The 21,404-nt window shown below is 50.8% G+C and overlaps 6 protein-coding genes across 7 annotated transcripts; 5 read left to right on the top strand and 1 right to left on the bottom strand.

Annotated features, from left to right (window-relative positions):
* The first annotated feature begins 162 nt into the window (after window positions 1-162).
* On the top strand, window positions 163-1,119 carry LOC131266139 (uncharacterized). The gene is made up of 2 exons (XM_058268505.1): window positions 163-677; window positions 747-1,119. The coding sequence occupies exons 1-2, from the start codon at window positions 234-236 to the stop codon at window positions 1,083-1,085; spliced, it is 783 nt and encodes a 260-aa protein (XP_058124488.1). The 5' UTR covers window positions 163-233; the 3' UTR covers window positions 1,086-1,119.
* A 157-nt stretch (window positions 1,120-1,276) lies between these two features.
* On the top strand, window positions 1,277-3,084 carry LOC131266126 (reticulon-4-interacting protein 1 homolog, mitochondrial-like). The gene is made up of 4 exons (XM_058268494.1): window positions 1,277-1,671; window positions 1,751-1,965; window positions 2,042-2,376; window positions 2,444-3,084. The coding sequence occupies exons 1-4, from the start codon at window positions 1,359-1,361 to the stop codon at window positions 2,820-2,822; spliced, it is 1,242 nt and encodes a 413-aa protein (XP_058124477.1). The 5' UTR covers window positions 1,277-1,358; the 3' UTR covers window positions 2,823-3,084.
* A 383-nt stretch (window positions 3,085-3,467) lies between these two features.
* Window positions 3,468-4,747, top strand: LOC131266131 (2-oxoglutarate and iron-dependent oxygenase domain-containing protein 3-like). Its single transcript, XM_058268498.1, has 2 exons — window positions 3,468-3,685; window positions 3,755-4,747. Exons 1-2 carry the CDS (start codon window positions 3,609-3,611, stop codon window positions 4,701-4,703), a joined length of 1,026 nt encoding a protein of 341 aa, XP_058124481.1. The 5' UTR covers window positions 3,468-3,608; the 3' UTR covers window positions 4,704-4,747.
* An 18-nt stretch (window positions 4,748-4,765) lies between these two features.
* Window positions 4,766-6,535, top strand: LOC131266125 (reticulon-4-interacting protein 1 homolog, mitochondrial-like). Its single transcript, XM_058268493.1, has 4 exons — window positions 4,766-5,122; window positions 5,202-5,416; window positions 5,493-5,827; window positions 5,895-6,535. The coding sequence occupies exons 1-4, from the start codon at window positions 4,810-4,812 to the stop codon at window positions 6,271-6,273; spliced, it is 1,242 nt and encodes a 413-aa protein (XP_058124476.1). The 5' UTR covers window positions 4,766-4,809; the 3' UTR covers window positions 6,274-6,535.
* A 383-nt stretch (window positions 6,536-6,918) lies between these two features.
* Window positions 6,919-8,645, top strand: LOC131266130 (2-oxoglutarate and iron-dependent oxygenase domain-containing protein 3-like). Its single transcript, XM_058268497.1, has 2 exons — window positions 6,919-7,136; window positions 7,206-8,645. The coding sequence occupies exons 1-2, from the start codon at window positions 7,060-7,062 to the stop codon at window positions 8,152-8,154; spliced, it is 1,026 nt and encodes a 341-aa protein (XP_058124480.1). The 5' UTR covers window positions 6,919-7,059; the 3' UTR covers window positions 8,155-8,645.
* Window positions 8,646-9,996: 1,351 nt separating this feature from the next.
* Window positions 9,997-20,169, bottom strand: LOC131266113 (fatty acid synthase). 2 transcript variants are annotated; one of them, XM_058268474.1, is made up of 8 exons: window positions 19,595-20,169; window positions 16,265-17,946; window positions 15,722-16,176; window positions 15,504-15,649; window positions 11,568-15,367; window positions 10,920-11,513; window positions 10,692-10,835; window positions 9,997-10,611 (listed from the first exon to the last, which is right to left on the bottom strand). In XM_058268474.1, exons 1-8 carry the CDS (start codon window positions 19,986-19,988, stop codon window positions 10,504-10,506), a joined length of 7,323 nt encoding a protein of 2,440 aa, XP_058124457.1. In that variant the 5' UTR covers window positions 19,989-20,169; the 3' UTR covers window positions 9,997-10,503. The 2 variants fall into 2 exon arrangements, with proteins under 2 accessions (XP_058124457.1, XP_058124455.1); XM_058268472.1 differs by having other exon boundaries at window positions 10,920-15,367.
* Between the last annotated feature and the right edge of the window lie 1,235 nt (window positions 20,170-21,404).

The raw sequence follows: 21,404 nt of genomic DNA, 5'->3' as shown, positions 1-21,404 counted from the left end.
AATATCAAGATTGACCCCTCGAATCAAAGGTCTTGAAACTAAATCAGGCTCACGTTCGTTGACGTTCCTCTTACACACGGACAGTGTTGACAATCGCCAATCCTTTGGCACCGCACCTTGTGTAAACCTTACCACCTTGATTACGGGGTGCCAAAACTCCATGCGGCATTGTTGTTGTTGTGGTCCTTCTACCACCGTGTTCTGTAGATCTGTTCAAAGTTCCGGTCGAAAATATGTTAAAGCAAAAGCGCAAAATGCCAGCGGCTCCGGCAGCAAATGGAAACCAATCCGATGGATCCGACTATGAAGTGGAGTGGCAAGTAAAGCCTACGCCACCAAAGGTTTCCAAAGCTAATCTGTTCCCGCTGCCTCGGCAAGTTGAGCGAAATCTGCAAAAACGTACCCGAGGCAGAAAGGAATCTTCGTCGGAGGAAAGCGAAGTCGAAGACGCCGAAGGCCTACCTACGCTCACCACCGAGCAAGTTGCTGCCATCCTGGATACGGTCAAGAACAACAAACGCTTCGTACTGTTGGTAAATAATTTAAACTTTACCACCGCGAAAGAAGAAATCGAACAACACTTTGACAAAGCTGGTCGGGTGAAAGGCGTACGAATGCCGAAGCGACGGTCGTCAGGATTTGCCTTCGTCGAAATGTTAGATCCGGTTGGCTTCCAGGTAATGTAATTCCCAAATGTACTTCCAAACGTTCCGTTTTCTAATGAAAGTCCTCTACTGTCGCTGCAGAGAGCATTCCTGTTGGACGGATCTTACTTGGATGGTCGAAAGATAAGCGTAGATCTGTCGGAAAGTGGCAACAAAAAGTCCGAGGAGAGGATTAAACTACTAATGCAGAAAAATGCCGAGATCCGTAAACTACGCAAAAAGAATCGATCCAACACCCAGGCTGCCGAGATCACCCTGGTGCCGGAAGTGAATAATACCCCCAAGCAACCGGTGCGGGACAAATTTCTTAACAAACCGAAAGTGAAGATCCCATCGAAAAAAGAAGCCAAACAGGCAAAGAGGCAAGTGTCGCTTAAGGCAAAACTTAAAAATATAGCTAAAAAGGGAATTAAAGCGTAGATGTGAAAAATAAAGAATTATTTTTTTTAAATTGCTACAATTCGATACTCACCACTCTTTTTGAAATCAGCTGAAATGTTTCACCGTCAAAATGCTGTCGTTCCAGATACTTTTCCATTCATTCATGCCCGAACAACCGTAACATTGCGAAACTTGTCAAAGTTTATTTTTGTTTACAAGCAGACCGCGATCGTCACGCGCTGCAAAATTCCAAAAGTGCACCGTGAAAACGGACCGATTGGTGGTAAATAAACCAGCAAAGGCTTCTAGAAAATGGTACTGGCAACATGTGCTCGTCTAACGGCCGCACTGCGACTTGGCTCACGTGAAATACCATTCACCTTTCGAAGCCTAGCAACGGCAACGATGGCATCCTCGAATCACGAATCTTCGTCGAAGCAAGAAACGCAACGACGAAATGCAGCTTGCAGGAAAATGTCCGGATGGCAAATACACTCCTACGGTTCGCCGGAAGAGGAGATTCAGTTCAACGAGGGAATTAAAATGCCCATCCTGAAATCCCCCACGCAGTTGCTGGTGAAAGTGAAAGCGTCCTCTGTGAACCCGATCGATGTAGCTATGATTAGTAAGTACCGTCGGGCGGAGAAACCTGTTTCCTGATAGTATTACAACCGGATTCTAATCATAACCTACCGTGAACACAGATGGCTACGGAGCATCAGTATTGAACGCGATGCGCTGCAAGGACGGAGGCATCGAGTTTCCTCTTATTCTCGGCCGTGACTTTTGCGGCGAAATTGTACAGAAAGGCCTCGGGATCTCTAGTCGGGAGCTGGAAGTAGGCGATGAGGTGTGGGGCGTGGTACCGGTGCACTTGCAAGGTTGCCATGCTGAATACGTTGCTGTGGAAAAGTATTGCGTACGTACATATTGCGACAAGCACGTGATGATGTTATGACGTTGTTCTCCATAATTGTTCCATTCTTCTATTTTAGTTGTTCAAAAAGCCTGCAGACTTAAATAAAATCGATGCCAGCGCTGTGCTGTACGCGGGCCTTACGGCTTGGTCTGGCTTGTACATAACGGGCCACTTGGGAGATTTGCTCGGCGCGATATCTCCCGTGGGTGGTGGAGCAGGAAAAAAAGTGCTCGTGCTCGGGGCGACCGGAGGCGTTGGGACGCTTGTCGTGCAGATGCTCCTAGCGGAGCGTGTCGAAGTGTTTGCCACCTGTTCGCCGGATGCTATCCAAATGGTGCGCAATCTCGGTGTGGATGTGGTGCTCGATTACACCGATCCTACACATGTACAAAACCTAGCAAGCGTTGGAAGGTAGTTGATTTGTTGGCAAATGATTGTTTTCACACAATGCTCACATTTATCACCGTATTGATTCTAGGTTCGATATTGTCCTCGACTGTGCCGGCAAGGGATCCGACTATGCCAACGAAGTACCGTGGAAGTTCGATCAGTATATCACCTTCAATTCGCCGGTCCTGAAGAACATCGACACGGATGGGTTCGCCGCGGGCATGATCCAAAACGCCACCAGTCTGGTGCGCAATAACATGGCCTCACTCGGTGCCCAAAAAGGACTAGTCAAGTGGGGGTACTTTGTTCCCGCCCCGCAGGGCATTGCCTACCTGCAGCGTTTGGTCGAAAAGGGAAAGCTCCTGCCGGTGGTCGAGAAGGTGTTCCCGTACGCCAACATACCCGAGGCGTACGAGCGCGTAGCGCAAAAGCATTTACGAGGGAAGATTGTGATCGACTATGAGTAAACGTGATCCTGCAGCGCGTGCGGATATTACATTCTCGAAGGAATCTTCTCCTGAAATTTGTGTAGAAGCAAAATCTACTCATAGCAATACTAGACAACCTCAAGTGGGTAACATCACTTTACAAAACTTCTACGTGTGATTATAGTATACAACAAATGAACACTTAATTACAATTCAAAGAACTATAACAAAAAGTTAGCAAACAGATTTGAAATAATCTTTTTTGATTCTTTAGAAGAAATTTCTTTAATTTAAAATAAATCGAATCTACTGTAAAATGTCGTTGTTTTGAACATTTTTAATTCATCCAAAACCGTCTACCGAGTACCTTGTTCCACCGGAACCGATAGATGTCCGAAGCTTTTCGAAAAATAAATTTTCTCAAAAACTATAAAATATAGAATGATCTATTGTTGCACAAAGTTGCGTGTCTTGAGCAGACCTTTCATTTAAGGGGTCACATGTACAAATCGGTTCAGCAATTGTAAAGTTGTTAACAAATTAGTTATTTTAGCAGAAAATACCAACCAAGGTTTCTGCACCTACGCCTCAGTATTGATACAATACTCTACATCGTAAACAAACTCGTGCGTCGTTATTGCGCGCACAAACCACCCCACTCTTTGACGCAACGTCAACGGGAAATCGTAGTTTTCAAGTTGGAATATCGTGAACGTCGGATGGACTGCATTATCGATTTTGTTCCATAACCGTGGTTACTGGAGGTTTTTGGAAGAATTTGTCTGGTTTTCCTTCCGTTTGTCAACACGGATCAGCAAAGGAACGATGAGCGACGGTGGAGGTCAGGTTAGGCAGCGCAAGAAAAGTGCCAGTGATGGCGGAGGCAATCGGCCACGTAAATCGTGAGTAGCGCTGCGGTTGCATGGTTTACGTTAAGATAAGCAATCTAAATGGTATCTTCTTTCCCGTAGGAAGTTCACTTCTTCAACTGGATCGAGCACCGGTTCATCGCCAAGCGTCGCCCAACAGCATCAGATGTGGGCCCGGCTAGTGCTTATGGTTGGCATTGCGGCCATCGTGTACTTCACGACGTTCCGTACCCGGGAAAAGAAGTTTGCCACCCAACGGGAGGTGCTCGATCTACGCACCCAACCATTGGACTGCTCGCGACCCTACCTCGAGGAGATATCGAAGTTTGCCGGCTGCATTCCGGCCAACTGTGGGCGGTTTGTAAGCGACAAGATAGTCTCCCCGGCCGAGGCAGGCATTCTGCTCGATCTCGCCCGGGCTGGCTTCGAGCTGGGTCAGTCGGCCGGTGGGGCGTCCATACTGGACCTCCACTCCGGTGCCCTCTCGAAGGGCACGCAGTTTATCAACGTATATCGGTTGCCTGAGGCGAAGAAGCTCTTCACCAGCCAACACATCAACGTGTACCGGCACGTAAAGGACAAGGTGCAGAAGGCGGTCGCCGACAACTTCCGGCTAAACGTGGACTCCCTGCATCTCACCCACCCAACGTTCTTCTCGCGGCTCACGAACGGCACGGCCAAGACGATCCACGACGAGTACTGGCACGCGCACGTGGACAAGGAAACGTACAACTCGTTCCACTACACCACGCTGCTGTATCTGACCGACTACGGGAAAGACTTTGCGGGCGGACGCTTCGTGTTCATCGACAACGAGGGCAAGCATAACCGCACGAACGTGTACATCGAGCCGAAGAGGGCCCGTGTCAGTGGGTTCACTTCCGGCGGGGAAAACATGCACCACGTGGAGCAGGTCACGAGTGGCGTCCGGTACGCGATAACCATTTCGTTCACCTGCGATCGCGAGTACGCGATGGCCGATCCCAAGTTTGCGCTCGAAGAAGCCGGCGAGGAGGACGAGACGAGCGAAACGAATGCGACCTCGGCCTGAGACAAACCACCGGACACCGTACTGACCATTCGCACGCTGGAAGAATTCAGACCGGAGTGAAAACGGACCGATTGGTGGTAAATAAACCAGCAAAGGCTTCTAGAAAATGGTACTGGCAACATGTGCTCGTCTAACGGCCGCACTGCGACTTGGCTCACGTGAAATACCATTCACCTTTCGAAGCCTAGCAACGGCAACGATGGCATCCTCGAATCACGAATCTTCGTCGAAGCAAGAAACGCAACGACGAAATGCAGCTTGCAGGAAAATGTCCGGATGGCAAATACACTCCTACGGTTCGCCGGAAGAGGAGATTCAGTTCAACGAGGGAATTAAAATGCCCATCCTGAAATCCCCCACGCAGTTGCTGGTGAAAGTGAAAGCGTCCTCTGTGAACCCGATCGATGTAGCTATGATTAGTAAGTACCGTCGGGCGGAGAAACCTGTTTCCTGATAGTATTACAACCGGATTCTAATCATAACCTACCGTGAACACAGATGGCTACGGAGCATCAGTATTGAACGCGATGCGCTGCAAGGACGGAGGCATCGAGTTTCCTCTTATTCTCGGCCGTGACTTTTGCGGCGAAATTGTACAGAAAGGCCTCGGGATCTCTAGTCGGGAGCTGGAAGTAGGCGATGAGGTGTGGGGCGTGGTACCGGTGCACTTGCAAGGTTGCCATGCTGAATACGTTGCTGTGGAAAAGTATTGCGTACGTACATATTGCGACAAGCACGTGATGATGTTATGACGTTGTTCTCCATAATTGTTCCATTCTTCTATTTTAGTTGTTCAAAAAGCCTGCAGACTTAAATAAAATCGATGCCAGCGCTGTGCTGTACGCGGGCCTTACGGCTTGGTCTGGCTTGTACATAACGGGCCACTTGGGAGATTTGCTCGGCGCGATATCTCCCGTGGGTGGTGGAGCAGGAAAAAAAGTGCTCGTGCTCGGGGCGACCGGAGGCGTTGGGACGCTTGTCGTGCAGATGCTCCTAGCGGAGCGTGTCGAAGTGTTTGCCACCTGTTCGCCGGATGCTATCCAAATGGTGCGCAATCTCGGTGTGGATGTGGTGCTCGATTACACCGATCCTACACATGTACAAAACCTAGCAAGCGTTGGAAGGTAGTTGATTTGTTGGCAAATGATTGTTTTCACACAATGCTCACATTTATCACCGTATTGATTCTAGGTTCGATATTGTCCTCGACTGTGCCGGCAAGGGATCCGACTATGCCAACGAAGTACCGTGGAAGTTCGATCAGTATATCACCTTCAATTCGCCGGTCCTGAAGAACATCGACACGGATGGGTTCGCCGCGGGCATGATCCAAAACGCCACCAGTCTGGTGCGCAATAACATGGCCTCACTCGGTGCCCAAAAAGGACTAGTCAAGTGGGGGTACTTTGTTCCCGCCCCGCAGGGCATTGCCTACCTGCAGCGTTTGGTCGAAAAGGGAAAGCTCCTGCCGGTGGTCGAGAAGGTGTTCCCGTACGCCAACATACCCGAGGCGTACGAGCGCGTAGCGCAAAAGCATTTACGAGGGAAGATTGTGATCGACTATGAGTAAACGTGATCCTGCAGCGCGTGCGGATATTACATTCTCGAAGGAATCTTCTCCTGAAATTTGTGTAGAAGCAAAATCTACTCATAGCAATACTAGACAACCTCAAGTGGGTAACATCACTTTACAAAACTTCTACGTGTGATTATAGTATACAACAAATGAACACTTAATTACAATTCAAAGAACTATAACAAAAAGTTAGCAAACAGATTTGAAATAATCTTTTTTGATTCTTTAGAAGAAATTTCTTTAATTTAAAATAAATCGAATCTACTGTAAAATGTCGTTGTTTTGAACATTTTTAATTCATCCAAAACCGTCTACCGAGTACCTTGTTCCACCGGAACCGATAGATGTCCGAAGCTTTTCGAAAAATAAATTTTCTCAAAAACTATAAAATATAGAATGATCTATTGTTGCACAAAGTTGCGTGTCTTGAGCAGACCTTTCATTTAAGGGGTCACATGTACAAATCGGTTCAGCAATTGTAAAGTTGTTAACAAATTAGTTATTTTAGCAGAAAATACCAACCAAGGTTTCTGCACCTACGCCTCAGTATTGATACAATACTCTACATCGTAAACAAACTCGTGCGTCGTTATTGCGCGCACAAACCACCCCACTCTTTGACGCAACGTCAACGGGAAATCGTAGTTTTCAAGTTGGAATATCGTGAACGTCGGATGGACTGCATTATCGATTTTGTTCCATAACCGTGGTTACTGGAGGTTTTTGGAAGAATTTGTCTGGTTTTCCTTCCGTTTGTCAACACGGATCAGCAAAGGAACGATGAGCGACGGTGGAGGTCAGGTTAGGCAGCGCAAGAAAAGTGCCAGTGATGGCGGAGGCAATCGGCCACGTAAATCGTGAGTAGCGCTGCGGTTGCATGGTTTACGTTAAGATAAGCAATCTAAATGGTATCTTCTTTCCCGTAGGAAGTTCACTTCTTCAACTGGATCGAGCACCGGTTCATCGCCAAGCGTCGCCCAACAGCATCAGATGTGGGCCCGGCTAGTGCTTATGGTTGGCATTGCGGCCATCGTGTACTTCACGACGTTCCGTACCCGGGAAAAGAAGTTTGCCACCCAACGGGAGGTGCTCGATCTACGCACCCAACCATTGGACTGCTCGCGACCCTACCTCGAGGAGATATCGAAGTTTGCCGGCTGCATTCCGGCCAACTGTGGGCGGTTTGTAAGCGACAAGATAGTCTCCCCGGCCGAGGCAGGCATTCTGCTCGATCTCGCCCGGGCTGGCTTCGAGCTGGGTCAGTCGGCCGGTGGGGCGTCCATACTGGACCTCCACTCCGGTGCCCTCTCGAAGGGCACGCAGTTTATCAACGTATATCGGTTGCCTGAGGCGAAGAAGCTCTTCACCAGCCAACACATCAACGTGTACCGGCACGTAAAGGACAAGGTGCAGAAGGCGGTCGCCGACAACTTCCGGCTAAACGTGGACTCCCTGCATCTCACCCACCCAACGTTCTTCTCGCGGCTCACGAACGGCACGGCCAAGACGATCCACGACGAGTACTGGCACGCGCACGTGGACAAGGAAACGTACAACTCGTTCCACTACACCACGCTGCTGTATCTGACCGACTACGGGAAAGACTTTGCGGGCGGACGCTTCGTGTTCATCGACAACGAGGGCAAGCATAACCGCACGAACGTGTACATCGAGCCGAAGAGGGCCCGTGTCAGTGGGTTCACTTCCGGCGGGGAAAACATGCACCACGTGGAGCAGGTCACGAGTGGCGTCCGGTACGCGATAACCATTTCGTTCACCTGCGATCGCGAGTACGCGATGGCCGATCCCAAGTTTGCGCTCGAAGAAGCCGGCGAGGAGGACGAGACGAGCGAAACGAATGCGACCTCGGCCTGAGACAAACCACCGGACACCGTACTGACCATTCGCACGCTGGAAGAATTCAGTGCATAAATGGTACAGGAGAGCAAGTCTTTCCCGGGAATGGGTTTCGGGTGGCACTAACACGTTTTAATGCCATATGTTAAAAGAACCGGTTTTGTTTCCTCTTCGGTTGATCATTCCATCGGACTAATCAAGGACAAATGTTGAAACAACAAAAAATCAGTAGAAAAAAAGCAGTATTCTATGCATTGCATTTCGACGGCCATCATTAGCGCAAGGAAAAAGAAACAAACAAATAGCAGTGTGGTAACATCTAAGTCAACGCTCTATACCATGCAGCATTTATCAAAGAAGCAATACGAACAAATGTAATTTTAACCTTCACAATAGCACGAGTTATAAAAGAAAGAAAATAGACCTAAAACACACACAAGTTAATAAAAATTCTAAACCAGAAGTATGTTGTCAGTTGTTCGCCTGCCAGGATGTATTCCAGAACCTTGCGAGAAGGATACACTTAAACGAGAGATTACCACATTAAAACACACCTTCTTCTGCTGCTATTCCATATGCAGTTTATTATTCACTATATACATTTTATCCATATAATGTACCGCAAAAACACTACTATCCTCATAACGTTTAAAATCTAAACCTTGTCCTTTCCCTTTTCAGAGCTTTTTTGTTCCTCGACAAAACCGATTTCATCACATTCAAAACGGGCACACAGCAGGCTGGTTTCACCACACTTTCTTGACCATGTTTTACACGTAATAAAATGTCAGTGCTGGATTCAACGTTTTAGTTTTTTTTGCAAAGTACACTTAGTAGTAATCGTATATTAGCAGTAGCGTAAAGCTTTCCTTATGCGTTAAAAGCATATCCACCAGAGTAGGTCAACATATTGTTGTGTGCAGGGGTGTGTGCCAGAGCCAATAGAATTGTTTGTGTGCTGTGTATGAAGGAAAATTGTTTGCCTCGCATGAAACGAGATTTAAGTGGTTGTGCAATGAAGTGCGTGGCTGTTTTGTTTGTTTCTATTATTTATTTGCATTTTCCACATGTATCACCCTATTGGTTTGATATTCCTTAATTCCTCCACTACTATTATTCAACTAATTCGGTGGCAATTGTTATACAATGGGCACACACCGTTTTTGTGTTGGTTTTAGTTTTCTTATGTTTTGTTTGTTTGTTCGTCTACTTTGTAGTTCATTTTTATATTGTTAAGTGGTTTTGTTCCATCCTCTCAAACATACACACACACACACATACTCACACAAACACACGTACACGTTACATTGTTTGATTTACCTTAAATGCTAAAACCTGGATGCCCCTTTTTGTTTGCTCGGTTTCGTATCTCTTCCAGCCTTCCTGTTCGAACTCTACATTCCACACAATTAGGGAATGTGTTCCGTTGTTCATTTATCTTGTCTTCGAAACCAACATCTCTCTTTTCTTATAACAAACACGGCTCATTACCCCTTTTTTCTAGCAAGAGAACGCTTTTGTCACAAACTGTAGAGATAGAGAATCTGTTTTCAAACACTGTTTTGTGTTAAATCAATTGAATTTGTAACGGGACCATTGCAAACTTAAAATATCTTTAAAAGATAAAGAAATCCAATTTGGGAATGTATGTGATGTATGTTTGCGCTGTGCGAAATTCAGACATAAAAGGCAGATGATGCATTTTGAATGCACTGGAAAGGAAAAGGTCACTTACTTTATACCCTACGTGTACGCTTGCGTACTCTACCACAAGCAGGTGTGGCTCCAGCCACGTTCGTTTCCCGCAAAAAATGTCCTTGCACCACGTGCATCGTGTAGTACTTGTTAATGTATCCTCTCTCTCCGTTCTTCTCCCTCCTTTGTATATTTACAAGAAAACAAAAACGCCATGGACTACGCACAAGCCGCGAGACTGGGGGCATGAGTTTGCTACACTAAACTATACTAAGAGAGAAATTGTATGCGTGCTTGTTTGAGTGTTTTAAGAATCGCCTACTTAGAAGAACGACTTTGTCAGTCCTTTCCGACCACGTTCGTTTCCGTCCGTTTTCTTCCAAAATTCCAATCGCATCACTTGGAAATATTTGATCACTGGACATAGGATTGTAGGAATTCTCTCTCACGTCCGTTTGTCCATCTACCCTCGGGTGGACGAAAATATTGTGTAATAAATTAACCGTTCGCCGTGAGGAGAAAACACTTCACACCCCATATATATATAAATCACGAGAATCCACACTCATATATTAGGCGCAGTGTGTGTTTTGGGAAGATAATTAGAATGAGTTTTGGAGAATGGTGGTGGTGGTGGTGGTGGTGGTTTGTCCGTGGTTCGTGGCTAGGAGCTTAAAGCAGCTGCTGCAGCACGGTGGCAATCTGTTTCATCGAGTCCCCGGCCAGCATCGATCGATGGTCGCCCTTCACGGTAAAGATTTCGACCTTTTGATTGCAGAGCTATATAAAAAAAAGAAAGAAACATAACGTACAGATTAGGATCGGCAATTTTGGTCGCACAGAAGCAGCTTCGAACTTACATCCGACAGTCCGTAGTCTCCCTGAAGTTTGGCGTAGTTTTCGGTCGGCTTCACCAGCTTCACCGTGGCGTTGATCTTGGACGACGGTTTGTACATATGGCTTGCGACAATTTTACCGACGAACGATTTGGCGGTCGTTTCAAGCTGTGGAAATGAACGAAAAAAAAAAGATTCCAATGATTCAATTATACGATCATCGGTCTCCCGTGACTGAGAGATGTAACTTACCAATTTCTTCGAGTATTGAGGCACCTTGGCGTGCACCATCTCGGCGCACCTGGCCACCCGCTCTTCCCACGTTTTCGCCGTCACCAGCTCGTGCGCCGTCTTACCGTAGTCGAGCCGGCCGCACACCATCGCAAAGTACGCCAGCGCGTACGCTTCGTCGACCGCCTGCACGACCTCACCGTTGGCGTTGCGCTGTTTCTGCGCCTCCGTGTACCAGCTCACGTACCGAGGCGATCCGTCCAGCATCAGCAAACTGCAGGCATCACCGGCCTTCTCCAACTGGGCCACCATTTCGTACGCGATGGACGCACCGAACGAGTAGCCCACGACGGTGTACGGACCGCGCGGCTGTACCGTTCGGATCTGCTTGATGTAGAACGCGGCCAACGCTTCGAGCGACTCCAGTGGGGCTCCCTCGACGCACTGTAGACCGTACACGGGCACTGGCAGGACGGCGGCGAGTGGGATAAGCGCCGTAATTACACCCTCGATGGCGTGCACGACAAAAACGGGCCGTACTTTGCCACCGGTTGCTCCGGTTGCGGCCGACTCCAAGCGTACCAGGCACTCCTTGGGCATAAGGTCCGCGCTAAACTTCACCTGCGTACCATCGCCGATGGCACTTTCCGCCAGGGCACGCTTCGCCGCATCACCGTCCGCCGCATCTCCCGAACCACCCGTGCCGGCGGCAGGTGCACCGCCCGTAACCGCGTCAGCCGCACCTCCCTTTTCGAACGAACGCAACTTGCCAAACGTTAGGAGACGAATCTCGGCCGCACTCAGCACCAGATCGAAGCTGCGCTCGAGAGTTTGCTTAATTTCGGCACCCATCAGCGAGTCCATGCCGAGATCGGCCAGCGTCGCACCGTCCGACACGTTCTTGGTGTCCTTTAGGCCGAGAATGTTCGCGATGCAGCTCACCAGACTCACGCCACCCGTTTCCGTCTTGCGCTTTTCGGCGATCACCATCGAGGCCAGCACCGGGCAGGGCTGCTGCAGGAAGAAGTCCATCGTCTGCAGACAGGATGGCATACGCTGCGGCAGCGTACCACCGACGACCGTGTCGTTGTCACCGAGATTCTCCAGCACCAACCCGGTGTCACCGATGGCGCCCCACTGGATGGCAGTGGCCGGCAGTCCGACGGCATGCCGTGCCTCGCAGATCCGCTCCATCGCCGAGTTGGCCAACCCATAGTTCACCTGACCGATGTTACCACGACCGCAGGACACACTCGAAAAGCAAACGAAATAGTCCAGATCGGGACACAGTTCGCGGGTGGCCGCATCGAGATTTTTCGTACCATCAACCTTTGGCACGCAAACCGCCTTGAAGTCGGCCTCGGTTGCGTTCTCCAGCAGGCCGTCGCGCAGGACGGCGGCAAGGTTGAACACACCGCCAACCGGACCAAGGCGTGCGGCGTCCGTAAGCAGCTTCTGGGCGCCCTTCAACGTTGTCACGTCGTTCGTGTCGATTGTGACCTGCACGCCACGCTCCGCCCAGCGGCGGATCATGAGCGATTGGTAGCCGGAACGGACCCCACTGCGCGACGTCAGCACGATACGCTTGGCACCACGCGACACCAGCCAGTTGGCCAGCTCCAACCCGAACCCACCGAGCCCACCGACCAGGATGTACACCTTTTCCACGTGCATGTAGGTGCGCGGGATGGCGTTGATCAGTTTCGGCACCGGTCGGACCACCTTCGCCTTCTCTTCCTCGCGCACGCGCACCACCACCTTGCCGATGTGCTTGCCCGATGCCATAAAGCGGAACGCCTGCTCCACCTGCTGCTCGGTGAACACGCTCGTCGGGAGCGGCCGCACGGCACCGCTCTTGATACCGTCCGCAACGAGGCGCACCACTTCCGCGATCGTCTCATCGTCGCCCTCCATCACGCTGTCCAGCAGGATGCCGTGGAAGGAGGTGTTCTTCAGGAACACCGACATGCCGAGCGGGCTGTTGTTGTTCAGATCGAACTTGCCAATCTCCAGGAAGCGCCCGTTCAGCCCGAGGCATCGGATCGACGCCTGCAGCTTTTCCTCGGCGAGCGAGTTCAGCACCAGATCGACGCCACGACCCTGCGTCTCGCGCATCACCAGCTGCTCGAACGAGCAGTCGCGCGAATTGCCAATGTTCCGATCGGTCAGCTGCGGGAAGGTGCGCTTCAGGAAGTCACGCTTTTCCTTCGAGCCGACCGTCGTGTAGACGGTCACACCGGCCGCTAGCGCCACCGAAATGGCCGCCTGTCCAACGCCACCGGAGCCAGCGTGGATCAGGATCGACTCGCCGCGCTTCATGCGTCCGCGCATCACCAGCGCGTAGTAGACGGTCGAGTACACGCACGGCACCGTCGAGGCCTGCTCCATCGTCCAATCGTCCGGAATCTGCCAGATCATGTTACGCTGCGCCACACAGGTGGTGGCCAGTGACTTGGCCTGCACCATCGCCATAATGCGCCGACCGGACGAATCGCGACCGGCAAACTCTAGCCCCAGGATGCAATCCTGCGTCGCCAAATCGCCGGGCAGCGCATCAGCACCGAGCTTGCCCGAGCTGAGCATCACGTCGCGGAAGTTAATCGGCGCGTAATATACCGTACACAACTCCGTACGGTCGTTTTTGGCCGCGGCAGTGTCCGGGCGCTGCTGTTCGCGCGATAGGGAACTCTCGATCCACTTCAAGCTCGCCAGATCACCCTTGGTCAGTGCGTTGATGTACGCGTGCTCCACCGGAAGCGAGGGCGCATTCGATTGACTGTCCAGTCGGAGATGACGGAACGTTCCCCAAACACCGGACGGTCCACCACCGTTCGCCGAGCGTAGCACGTTACAGATAAGATCCTTCGCCAGCTGTTCCTTGTAGAGTGGTCCGCTCGGGTTAAACTTGTCCGCGCTTGGGCTCTGGATGAAGTACATCCGTGCGAACCGTCCACCAGCTTCGTTCTTGATACAGTTCATCAGTCCCTGGGCACCGCACAGTTCCTCGCCCTGGCACACGACGTACACGTAGGTGGAGGTTTCTTCCGCCTTAGCCAACGCGGTCTTCAGAGTGTCCAACCAACCAAAGTTACGCTCGCTGATCGTCACGATAGTGCTCTTGCGTTGAGCCAGTTCCGTCAGCGTCGGGCGAAGCAACACAAACACCTTCTTGTCGCACACCTGCGAGCTGATGAGCGTAAAACCGGCCCGCTCGAAGGCCACACGGGACGACTTAGCATCGAACCCGCCGCGTGATTCCTCCAGCAGTACGAACCCGTCCGCCTTGATGGTTTCGCGAAGGTTGCGCAAAATCGCATTCGGATCGGCCCGTCCAAAAACGTCGTACCCGATGGCGAGATGGCAGTTCTGCTCGATCGGACCCGTGGCCGCGTCCTTGTTGATCACACGCACACCCGATTCCCCGTAATGCTGCACCAGACTGTCCGGTTGGTGCGTGGTGGCAATCGCGACATCACTCGCCAACGTCGGCTCACCCTCGATGATGGCCTGCACCGTGCCGGCCATGGTGTTCTCCGGTGAACGCTCGAAGCTCGCCTCGGCCACCTTTATCTTCAGTGCGCCGGCACTGTTCTCCAGCACCAGATGGATGGCGGCCGTGATCGAACGAAGGCGTGCCTTTTCACCGTTACACTCGGCCAGTTCCTTCTCGTTGCAGTTCGGCACAAACACGTACTTCTCGAGCGTCGGTGCTGCCTGGGTGCCCTGGCGACGAGGGGCCAGCGTTGCCCGCAGTCCTCGCATCTCCACACCGCCACTCTTGATGACGTTAATGTCTCGGTACATGTACACCGGTACGGTGCGATCCTCCGATCCCAAACTGTTCACCAGATCCATGTGGCGCGCCGGGTTGATGACGATCCGCTCGATGCGCGTCGGCAGGTACAGTTCCCGCAGGTCCTTACCGAGGATGCTAAACTGCAGCATCGTGTCCATGAAGCTGACCCAGTTGTCGCGCCACTGCAGCTCACCCGTGGTAGCCCGCGAGTCGCTACGTGTCACACCACGGAACAGACCACCGTAATCGTAGCCCCGCAGACGCAACTCCTTGTAAACGTCGCTCGTGTTCAACGGCAAACCGGACCGATCTGCCTCGAGCTTGTTGAGCGGCAACTCCTCCAGCTCGATCTTCTCCGGGATGGTCAGCTTGCCCGAGACGGCCAGCGTTCCTCCCTCGCAGATCTCGAACGCACCCGTTCCGTCGAAGAAATTGATGCCAAATTTCACCGAACCGTCCTTCGGTAGAATGGTAGCCCGGTGGAAAACGGCATTCTCGATCACGACAGGCGTCTTTTCCAGGTCGGCACCACGCATTTTGGCGAACGTGCGCCACGCTAGGGTCAGATAGCCGGTCGCAGGGAACAACACACGCCCGTCGATCGTGTGACCGGCCAGGTATGCGTCGTCGTCCTTGCCCAGGTTAATGTCGATGATTGTTTCACCAGACTTATCTACACGGAAAGAAACGAACAAAATATGAGACATTCTACCCAATTACTGAGGCAACGTCACCCCAACAATGAGTGACACGTGAAAGTGAAGCCCGAAAGAGATTTTCGTCCAAAAGGGGTGTTGAGAAATACTTACTCTCTACGCCGATGCGAGCAAGGAACCACTTGATCGAATGGTCCCACTTGACCAGCGAGTTCAGCATTGGTGTTCCACGGCCCACCGGATACGTGATCGGTCGGTACAGCTTCTGCACCTGCGGTTGAGCACCGGCAGCATACAATCTTTTGGAAAAGACAGAATAATAATGTGAGATACTATGGCATAATTAAAAAAAGGGGCCCTAACAAACTTACTTGCCAATGTTGCTCAACAGGAAGATCAAGTTATTCGCATGATCACGCTTCATCAGACTCAGATTGGTGGCGTCCTTGCCGAGCGCTCGCTTCAAGATCGCCTGCAGAAGACCGTGCGGTGCAATTTCGATGCAAATCGCGTTGGCCGGAACGTGCTTCAGACCCTCGGCAAAGAGGACCGGCGACAGCAGGTTGTTCACGTGGTACGCCGACGAGGACTGTTGCGCCAACGGCGTGGGCCACGATTCTTCCGGGATGCTTGTGCTGATCCAACGCGGCGTACGGTTCTTCGGGTTCGGGATGATTTTGTCCAACGATTTGCGCAACTTCGGTGCGGCGTCGGCAATGTACCGACTGTGGAACGCAATGCCGGACGATTTTACGCCCTTCGCGAAGATTCCCTGTGCGTTCAGGTCAGCAATGACCTTTCCGACGGAGGCGACCGGGCCGGAAATCTAATGCGAAATCATTCGGAAACGTTAGCGGATCGGTTCGTTTTCTTTTCCCGGGAAACCCGGGATCGTCGAATGAATTCCTACTTACCGTAACACTGTCGTTACTGTTGTGACACGCCGGAATGACGTCTTTTGGAAGCTTCTGTTTGCAGTCCTCCCACGAAAGACCCACCGCCGCCATCTGGCCGGCAATCAGATCGGTGTCGAGAATGCTCCGACCTCGCCAGTAAGCGGCCAGCACCGTTTGTTCGGGCGTGAAACATCCGTCCGCATACGCGCAACCAAGCTCACCGACCGAGTGTCCAACCATGCCGTCGGGCGTGATGCCCAAATGCGTGAGGACGTCGGTAAGTGCCACCTGGACGGCCGCGATCGAGATGAACGAATTGAGGATGTTGTCAAACTTGGACTCGTCGCTCTTCGTGAGCACGTCGATCAAGTCGACCCCTTCCGGACGCAAGGCTTCCGCGCACCGGTAGATGCTGTTGTGGAACACTTCCAGCTGCATCAGGTCACGGGCCATGCTGGCCCACTGCGAGCCCATACCGGAGTAGATGAACCAAATGGGACGCTTGTCGTCAGTGCCCACCTCCTGCACTTCGCGCACGATCGATTGGTTCTCCCCTCCGGCCACAACCGTGTAACCCCGGTGGACGTGCAGCGGGATGTTCCGGCTGTGGATCTCATTCACCAGCCCCACAAACTCTTCATCGTCCTTGCTGGTGGCGGCTTGATCCAGGAACGCTTCAACCGCCTCGTCGGTACGTCCGGAAGCGATCATGAGCTTCGGGAACCCACCATCCCGCGGACTGATCGGTTTGGGCTTCGGGTTCGACTTGAGGATGACGTGCGCATTTGCGCCACCGAACCCGAACGAGTTCAGCCCAATGATACCACCGTTCCACGGTAGATTACGATCGACCACCTTCAGCCGGCCATCGAGCAGCCCGTACAGATCCGGATTGGGGTTCTTGTAGTGCAGGTTTCCGGGAATAACGCCCTCCTCCATCGCAATCAAGATCTTCGCGATCGAACACACGCCCGAAGCCGGCTCCGAGTGGCCCATGTTGGACTTTACCGAGCCGATCAGGAGCGGCGTCTTGCGGTCCTTGCAGAAGAAGTCCGTGATGGCATTCACCTCCTGCGGGTCGCCCACCTTCGTGCCGGTGCCGTGCGCCTCCACGTACGCTACGTCGGCCGGATTGAGCCCGATCTCGTCGTACGTCTCGCGAATCAGTCGCTTCTGCATCTCACCGATCGGATACGTGATGCCCTGCTCCTTGAAGCCGTCCGTGTTGGTACGCACGTTCAGTACGCTCGCGTAGATACGCCGCGAGTCGGTGGCACGCTGCAGGAACGTCACCACACAGCCATCAGAGCGGACATACCCATTGCCGGACTCATCGAACGCCTTGCACATACCGTCCTTGCTCAACATGTTCAGCCGCTTGAACTGCAGCGACATGGTGGGCTTCAGGATGATCCCGCACCCGGCCACGATCGCCGCGTCGCAGTGACCCGCCTTCATGTCGGCGAACGCCTGCGACAGCGCAAACAGCGAACTCGAGCAGGCCGTATCGACCGCGTAGCTCGGACCCTTGAAGTCGAACGTGTACGAGATGCGGTTGGCGAACATGGCTCGCGCACAACCGGTCAGACCGTAGCCATTGACCAGGTCCGGGTCGGCACACCAGTGCTGTTCGGTTTCCGAGTTGGAGCAGCCAATGTATACGCCGGTGCGGCTGCCACGAATTTCCTGCGGATTGATGCCTAAGAAAAAAAAAAGTAAAACAGTATTCAAATTAGATTCTTTACCCAACTAACCATATTTGATTCGAATTTGATAGTTTCTATGGACAACATTATAAAAAAAAATAGAGCCAATCGGAACAAAGTTTGGTCAATTACGTCACAAGACGAAACAGCAAACGACATTGTCGCACATCGCATCGCACCATTTTGCATCTAAATCGTTTGTTTTTTGGTGCAAAACTTTTCTTCTCGAACTGAAAATGCGTAAAACTTTGCGATTCGCGTCACCACACTCGCATACAGTCAGGCCTGTGGTCACCCATGGACGTTCGTCGTTTGGTGTCTGAGAATTCCCTCTCTCATCGGGTTTCTAGAATGATTTTCTAGAGATTCAACATTTTTTATCATACCCTCATGGGTAGAAAAAAGGCAGAAAAAAGTGCGATATACCCTCCTCCCAATGGTCAGTCAATTGTAAATTGTAATGCTGTCCCCCCCGTGCGGTACGTAAGTATCGACGTAAATGAGTCGTACTGTTTGTTATTGGTTGTGAGATTCGTCCGAGAACCGAGGAGGAAACCGTGACGAACCTGGAGACGACTTGTTCTTCAAAGACAAAATAAAAAAAAAAAGCGGTACAACAATGCAACAGAGCTGCAAAAAAACAGAAAAAACGTACCAGAAGTAGCTGTTTCCTCTTAATACTTAGCAAAAACCGTTTATACATCCTTCTGCTAGCTTCTCAGACAAATTGCCAGCGGTTGGACAACCGATCGGTTCGTTGGAGATGAAGAGAAGATCGGTCCAAAACATTGGGACAGAATGAAAGGATGAATGTGTCTCTCTTCAAATACGGCCACCAACCAAACGGATCCTCGGAATGGTTCACGCGACTTCCTCACAACCTTAGATCCCTTGTCCTAAAGTCAACACGAACGCGAGGGGGGTTGCGGCTACGCAACGATTCGATGGTGAGGCCGAGGGAAATCAAATAATGGCGTCGTAATGGGTGTTTTGTGACTTTTTCCTCCATCATCCGACCGGCCCTCCAGGGTTGGCGTGCTCCGTCGTTGTGCGTCATTAGTACGTCAAGAAGAAGACCCAGCCCGCAAACACACACACGAACACGCAAGTCCAGGCTGGCTTCTAATGCAGCGCGCGCAATGATGTTTCATAAATCGAAGAGTATTTTGCACCTGATCGCATGATCGGTCGTCGTTCAGCAAGTGGACGGTAGCGGTAGCAAAAAAATCCTATTGCTGGACAACTGTTGAAGGTTGTCTCTCTCTTCAAAAACGGGTTTTCTTACGGGTAGTTGGGTTTTTTGGTCCACGTTTCTATTTATCTACCATCAATAAATTTGTTGGCGATGTGCAAAAATGCACAGTCGATTTACTTCCTAACCGATACAAGGGCATTAACCAAATGTACGAAACACTTCCGATGGATCGTTTTACAAATTATTTAACAAAACACCAAGTGTAGTAATAGAACAAACTTCGTGACGTCAAGTGAATATTTTACTATGATCTGGTTTGTTGAAGGTCATCATCGTCAGATAAACTAGTTTCTATCATTGAAATGGAGTAAAAAACGTCGATCGAGAGCTAGTGTATGTACAGAGCAAAATCAACAGTCACATCCTATCGCTCATCCGGTCGCTTACCAGCATCAATGATCGCCTCATGAGTGCACTCCAGCAGCATGCGCAGCTGCGGGTCCATGCATTCCGCCTGCTTCTGGTGGATTTTGAAGAACTCCGCGTCCAGATGCTGCAGATCCTCGTCCTTAATTTTGCCGATGCGCGTGGGCAGATCGTACAGGCCGGCGGGCCAGCGGCGATCGTCATCGTTCACCATGTCCACGCCCTCCAGCAGGTTGCGCTTAAACTCGTCGATGTTGGAGCTCTCGGGCAGCCGGCCGGAGAAGCCTGTGATGCAGATGTCATCCCGGATGGTGGGTCGCGGGCCACCGTCGGCATAGTGTTCCCCGGCCAGATCCATGGGGACACCATGGCGGCGGGTGTCAGTAGCGGGCACTTCCTCGAAGCGGGCCGGCATCTCGGTGCTTCCTTTGGTGCGTCGTTGTTTGCGTCTGTTGGAACGTTTTCCTCGCGAAGGAATGACGGCGCTGCTCCGGGATGGCGCGTCCTTTAGAACCGTCTACCTTGGGTTCGGGGTCGAGTGACGGAACTGAGTGGGCTTAACGCACAGCTTTCGAACTGGCGTGCGTCGAGTGGTCTTCCGGTCGACGATCCTCTCTTTGCTACGTCTACTGCTGCTGGTGCTGCTGGAAGAAATAAAAAAGTGTCCCGAAACATGGGGAAAAATCCAATCAATAAAATGTTCATTAACTTATCAACGCCTACACGGAAGCAAATGTAGGCCAGCGAAACTAATTAAACAACACGAAGCCATACAAACACACACTGATAGTGGTGTCGAGCAAACGATATATCGATGCCCTTCCTCAACAGGTCAAGTCTGGCAATCTGACACTCAATAATACGGAATCATCGCGGCAAATCAACCCCGACCCGATCCTATGTCTGGAATCGGCTTCTTCCTTGCAAATGATGTGATCCTGTGTGATGATGCTGAATCTCACACGCGTCACTATTATGTTGTGATGTGATGGGATCGTTTGCGTGAATTATAGCCCTTGGCTTGGCAACGAGGGTCGGGACACGCGACCACACTGGTCGGGCTTTAATTTAATTCGATTAATCCAATTGAAGATTGGCTGGCATGTGGAGCAAAAAAATGGACGTGAGTATTTCCAACAGTAAAAGAGCAGACATAACTCAATCACATTTTCCCCAATGGGGCTGCTGCTGCAGATAGGGGGTAGGTTTAATCGGAAAAAGTATGGCCCATCAGTATCTACGTAACGTTCGACACAAACTCTCACCTTTGAGGCTATGAGCGGCCTCAGGTTTTTCTTTCTCCTTCGGTTGCTATACAAAAATACCATATGTTCTCCCATATTCTTGATAAGATAACTGAAGCCCATCGGAAAACTGATAACCTATCGTTCGTTTACTCCAGTTTTTCGTGTCAATTTAGCTAAAGGAGCAATCAATTAAGAGCTTTGGCGAACAAATCCAAACCGATACGTTCCCTGACTGACCTGTAGACACACTCTTTTGTTCATTCACCTTATCTTATATCTATCTAAGATGGATTAAATTTTAGCAGATAAACTTTGACACAAGCTTATCACTTAGTACTAGATTATAAAGATTACCATACCATAGGTGTACTCTTTTAAATGATCGATCGATTTCTTTATAGTCTCGAGGTAAAAAAAGGATTATAAGATTTTTCGCAGTACCACCAATGTCTAGGTATGTCGATGCGGAACCGATCGTTTACGTTGAATGATCAAGCATTCCTGCACCGTTTGACGTAAGAAGTCTGTGTGCACACGAAGTACAAGCGCGGATGTCAAGAGTGTACAAAGTGTTAATTTTTTTC

This window comes from Anopheles coustani, chromosome 2 (assembly GCF_943734705.1).
Source record: "Anopheles coustani chromosome 2, idAnoCousDA_361_x.2, whole genome shotgun sequence".
NCBI classification, from domain to species: domain Eukaryota; kingdom Metazoa; phylum Arthropoda; class Insecta; order Diptera; family Culicidae; genus Anopheles; species Anopheles coustani.
Note: the sequence above shows the minus strand (reverse complement) of the source record. Positions and strands in the feature narration are given on the sequence as shown.

Excerpts from the sequence above, each read along its gene's own strand:
- LOC131266126 (XM_058268494.1), top strand. The coding sequence starts at position 1,359 with ATGGTACTGGCAACATGTGCTCGTCTAACGGCCGCACTGCGACTTGGC. Across the intron at positions 1,672-1,750 it reads GATCGATGTAGCTATGATTA|ATGGCTACGGAGCATCAGTA; the intron begins GTAAGTACCGTC and ends CCGTGAACACAG. Across the intron at positions 2,377-2,443 it reads AACCTAGCAAGCGTTGGAAG|GTTCGATATTGTCCTCGACT; the intron begins GTAGTTGATTTG and ends TATTGATTCTAG.
- LOC131266113 (XM_058268472.1), bottom strand. The coding sequence starts at position 19,988 with ATGCCGGCCCGCTTCGAGGAAGTGCCCGCTACTGACACCCGCCGCCAT. Across the intron at positions 17,947-19,594 it reads TGAGGCGATCATTGATGCTG|GCATCAATCCGCAGGAAATT; the intron begins GTAAGCGACCGG and ends TTTTTTTCTTAG. Across the intron at positions 15,368-15,503 it reads TGCTCGCATCGGCGTAGAGA|ATAAGTCTGGTGAAACAATC; the intron begins GTAAGTATTTCT and ends CTTTCCGTGTAG.
- LOC131266125 (XM_058268493.1), top strand. The coding sequence starts at position 4,810 with ATGGTACTGGCAACATGTGCTCGTCTAACGGCCGCACTGCGACTTGGC. Across the intron at positions 5,417-5,492 it reads TTGCTGTGGAAAAGTATTGC|TTGTTCAAAAAGCCTGCAGA; the intron begins GTACGTACATAT and ends CTTCTATTTTAG. Across the intron at positions 5,828-5,894 it reads AACCTAGCAAGCGTTGGAAG|GTTCGATATTGTCCTCGACT; the intron begins GTAGTTGATTTG and ends TATTGATTCTAG.
- LOC131266131 (XM_058268498.1), top strand. The coding sequence starts at position 3,609 with ATGAGCGACGGTGGAGGTCAGGTTAGGCAGCGCAAGAAAAGTGCCAGT. Across the intron at positions 3,686-3,754 it reads GGCAATCGGCCACGTAAATC|GAAGTTCACTTCTTCAACTG; the intron begins GTGAGTAGCGCT and ends TCTTTCCCGTAG.
- LOC131266130 (XM_058268497.1), top strand. The coding sequence starts at position 7,060 with ATGAGCGACGGTGGAGGTCAGGTTAGGCAGCGCAAGAAAAGTGCCAGT. Across the intron at positions 7,137-7,205 it reads GGCAATCGGCCACGTAAATC|GAAGTTCACTTCTTCAACTG; the intron begins GTGAGTAGCGCT and ends TCTTTCCCGTAG.
- LOC131266139 (XM_058268505.1), top strand. The coding sequence starts at position 234 with ATGTTAAAGCAAAAGCGCAAAATGCCAGCGGCTCCGGCAGCAAATGGA. Across the intron at positions 678-746 it reads TAGATCCGGTTGGCTTCCAG|AGAGCATTCCTGTTGGACGG; the intron begins GTAATGTAATTC and ends CTGTCGCTGCAG.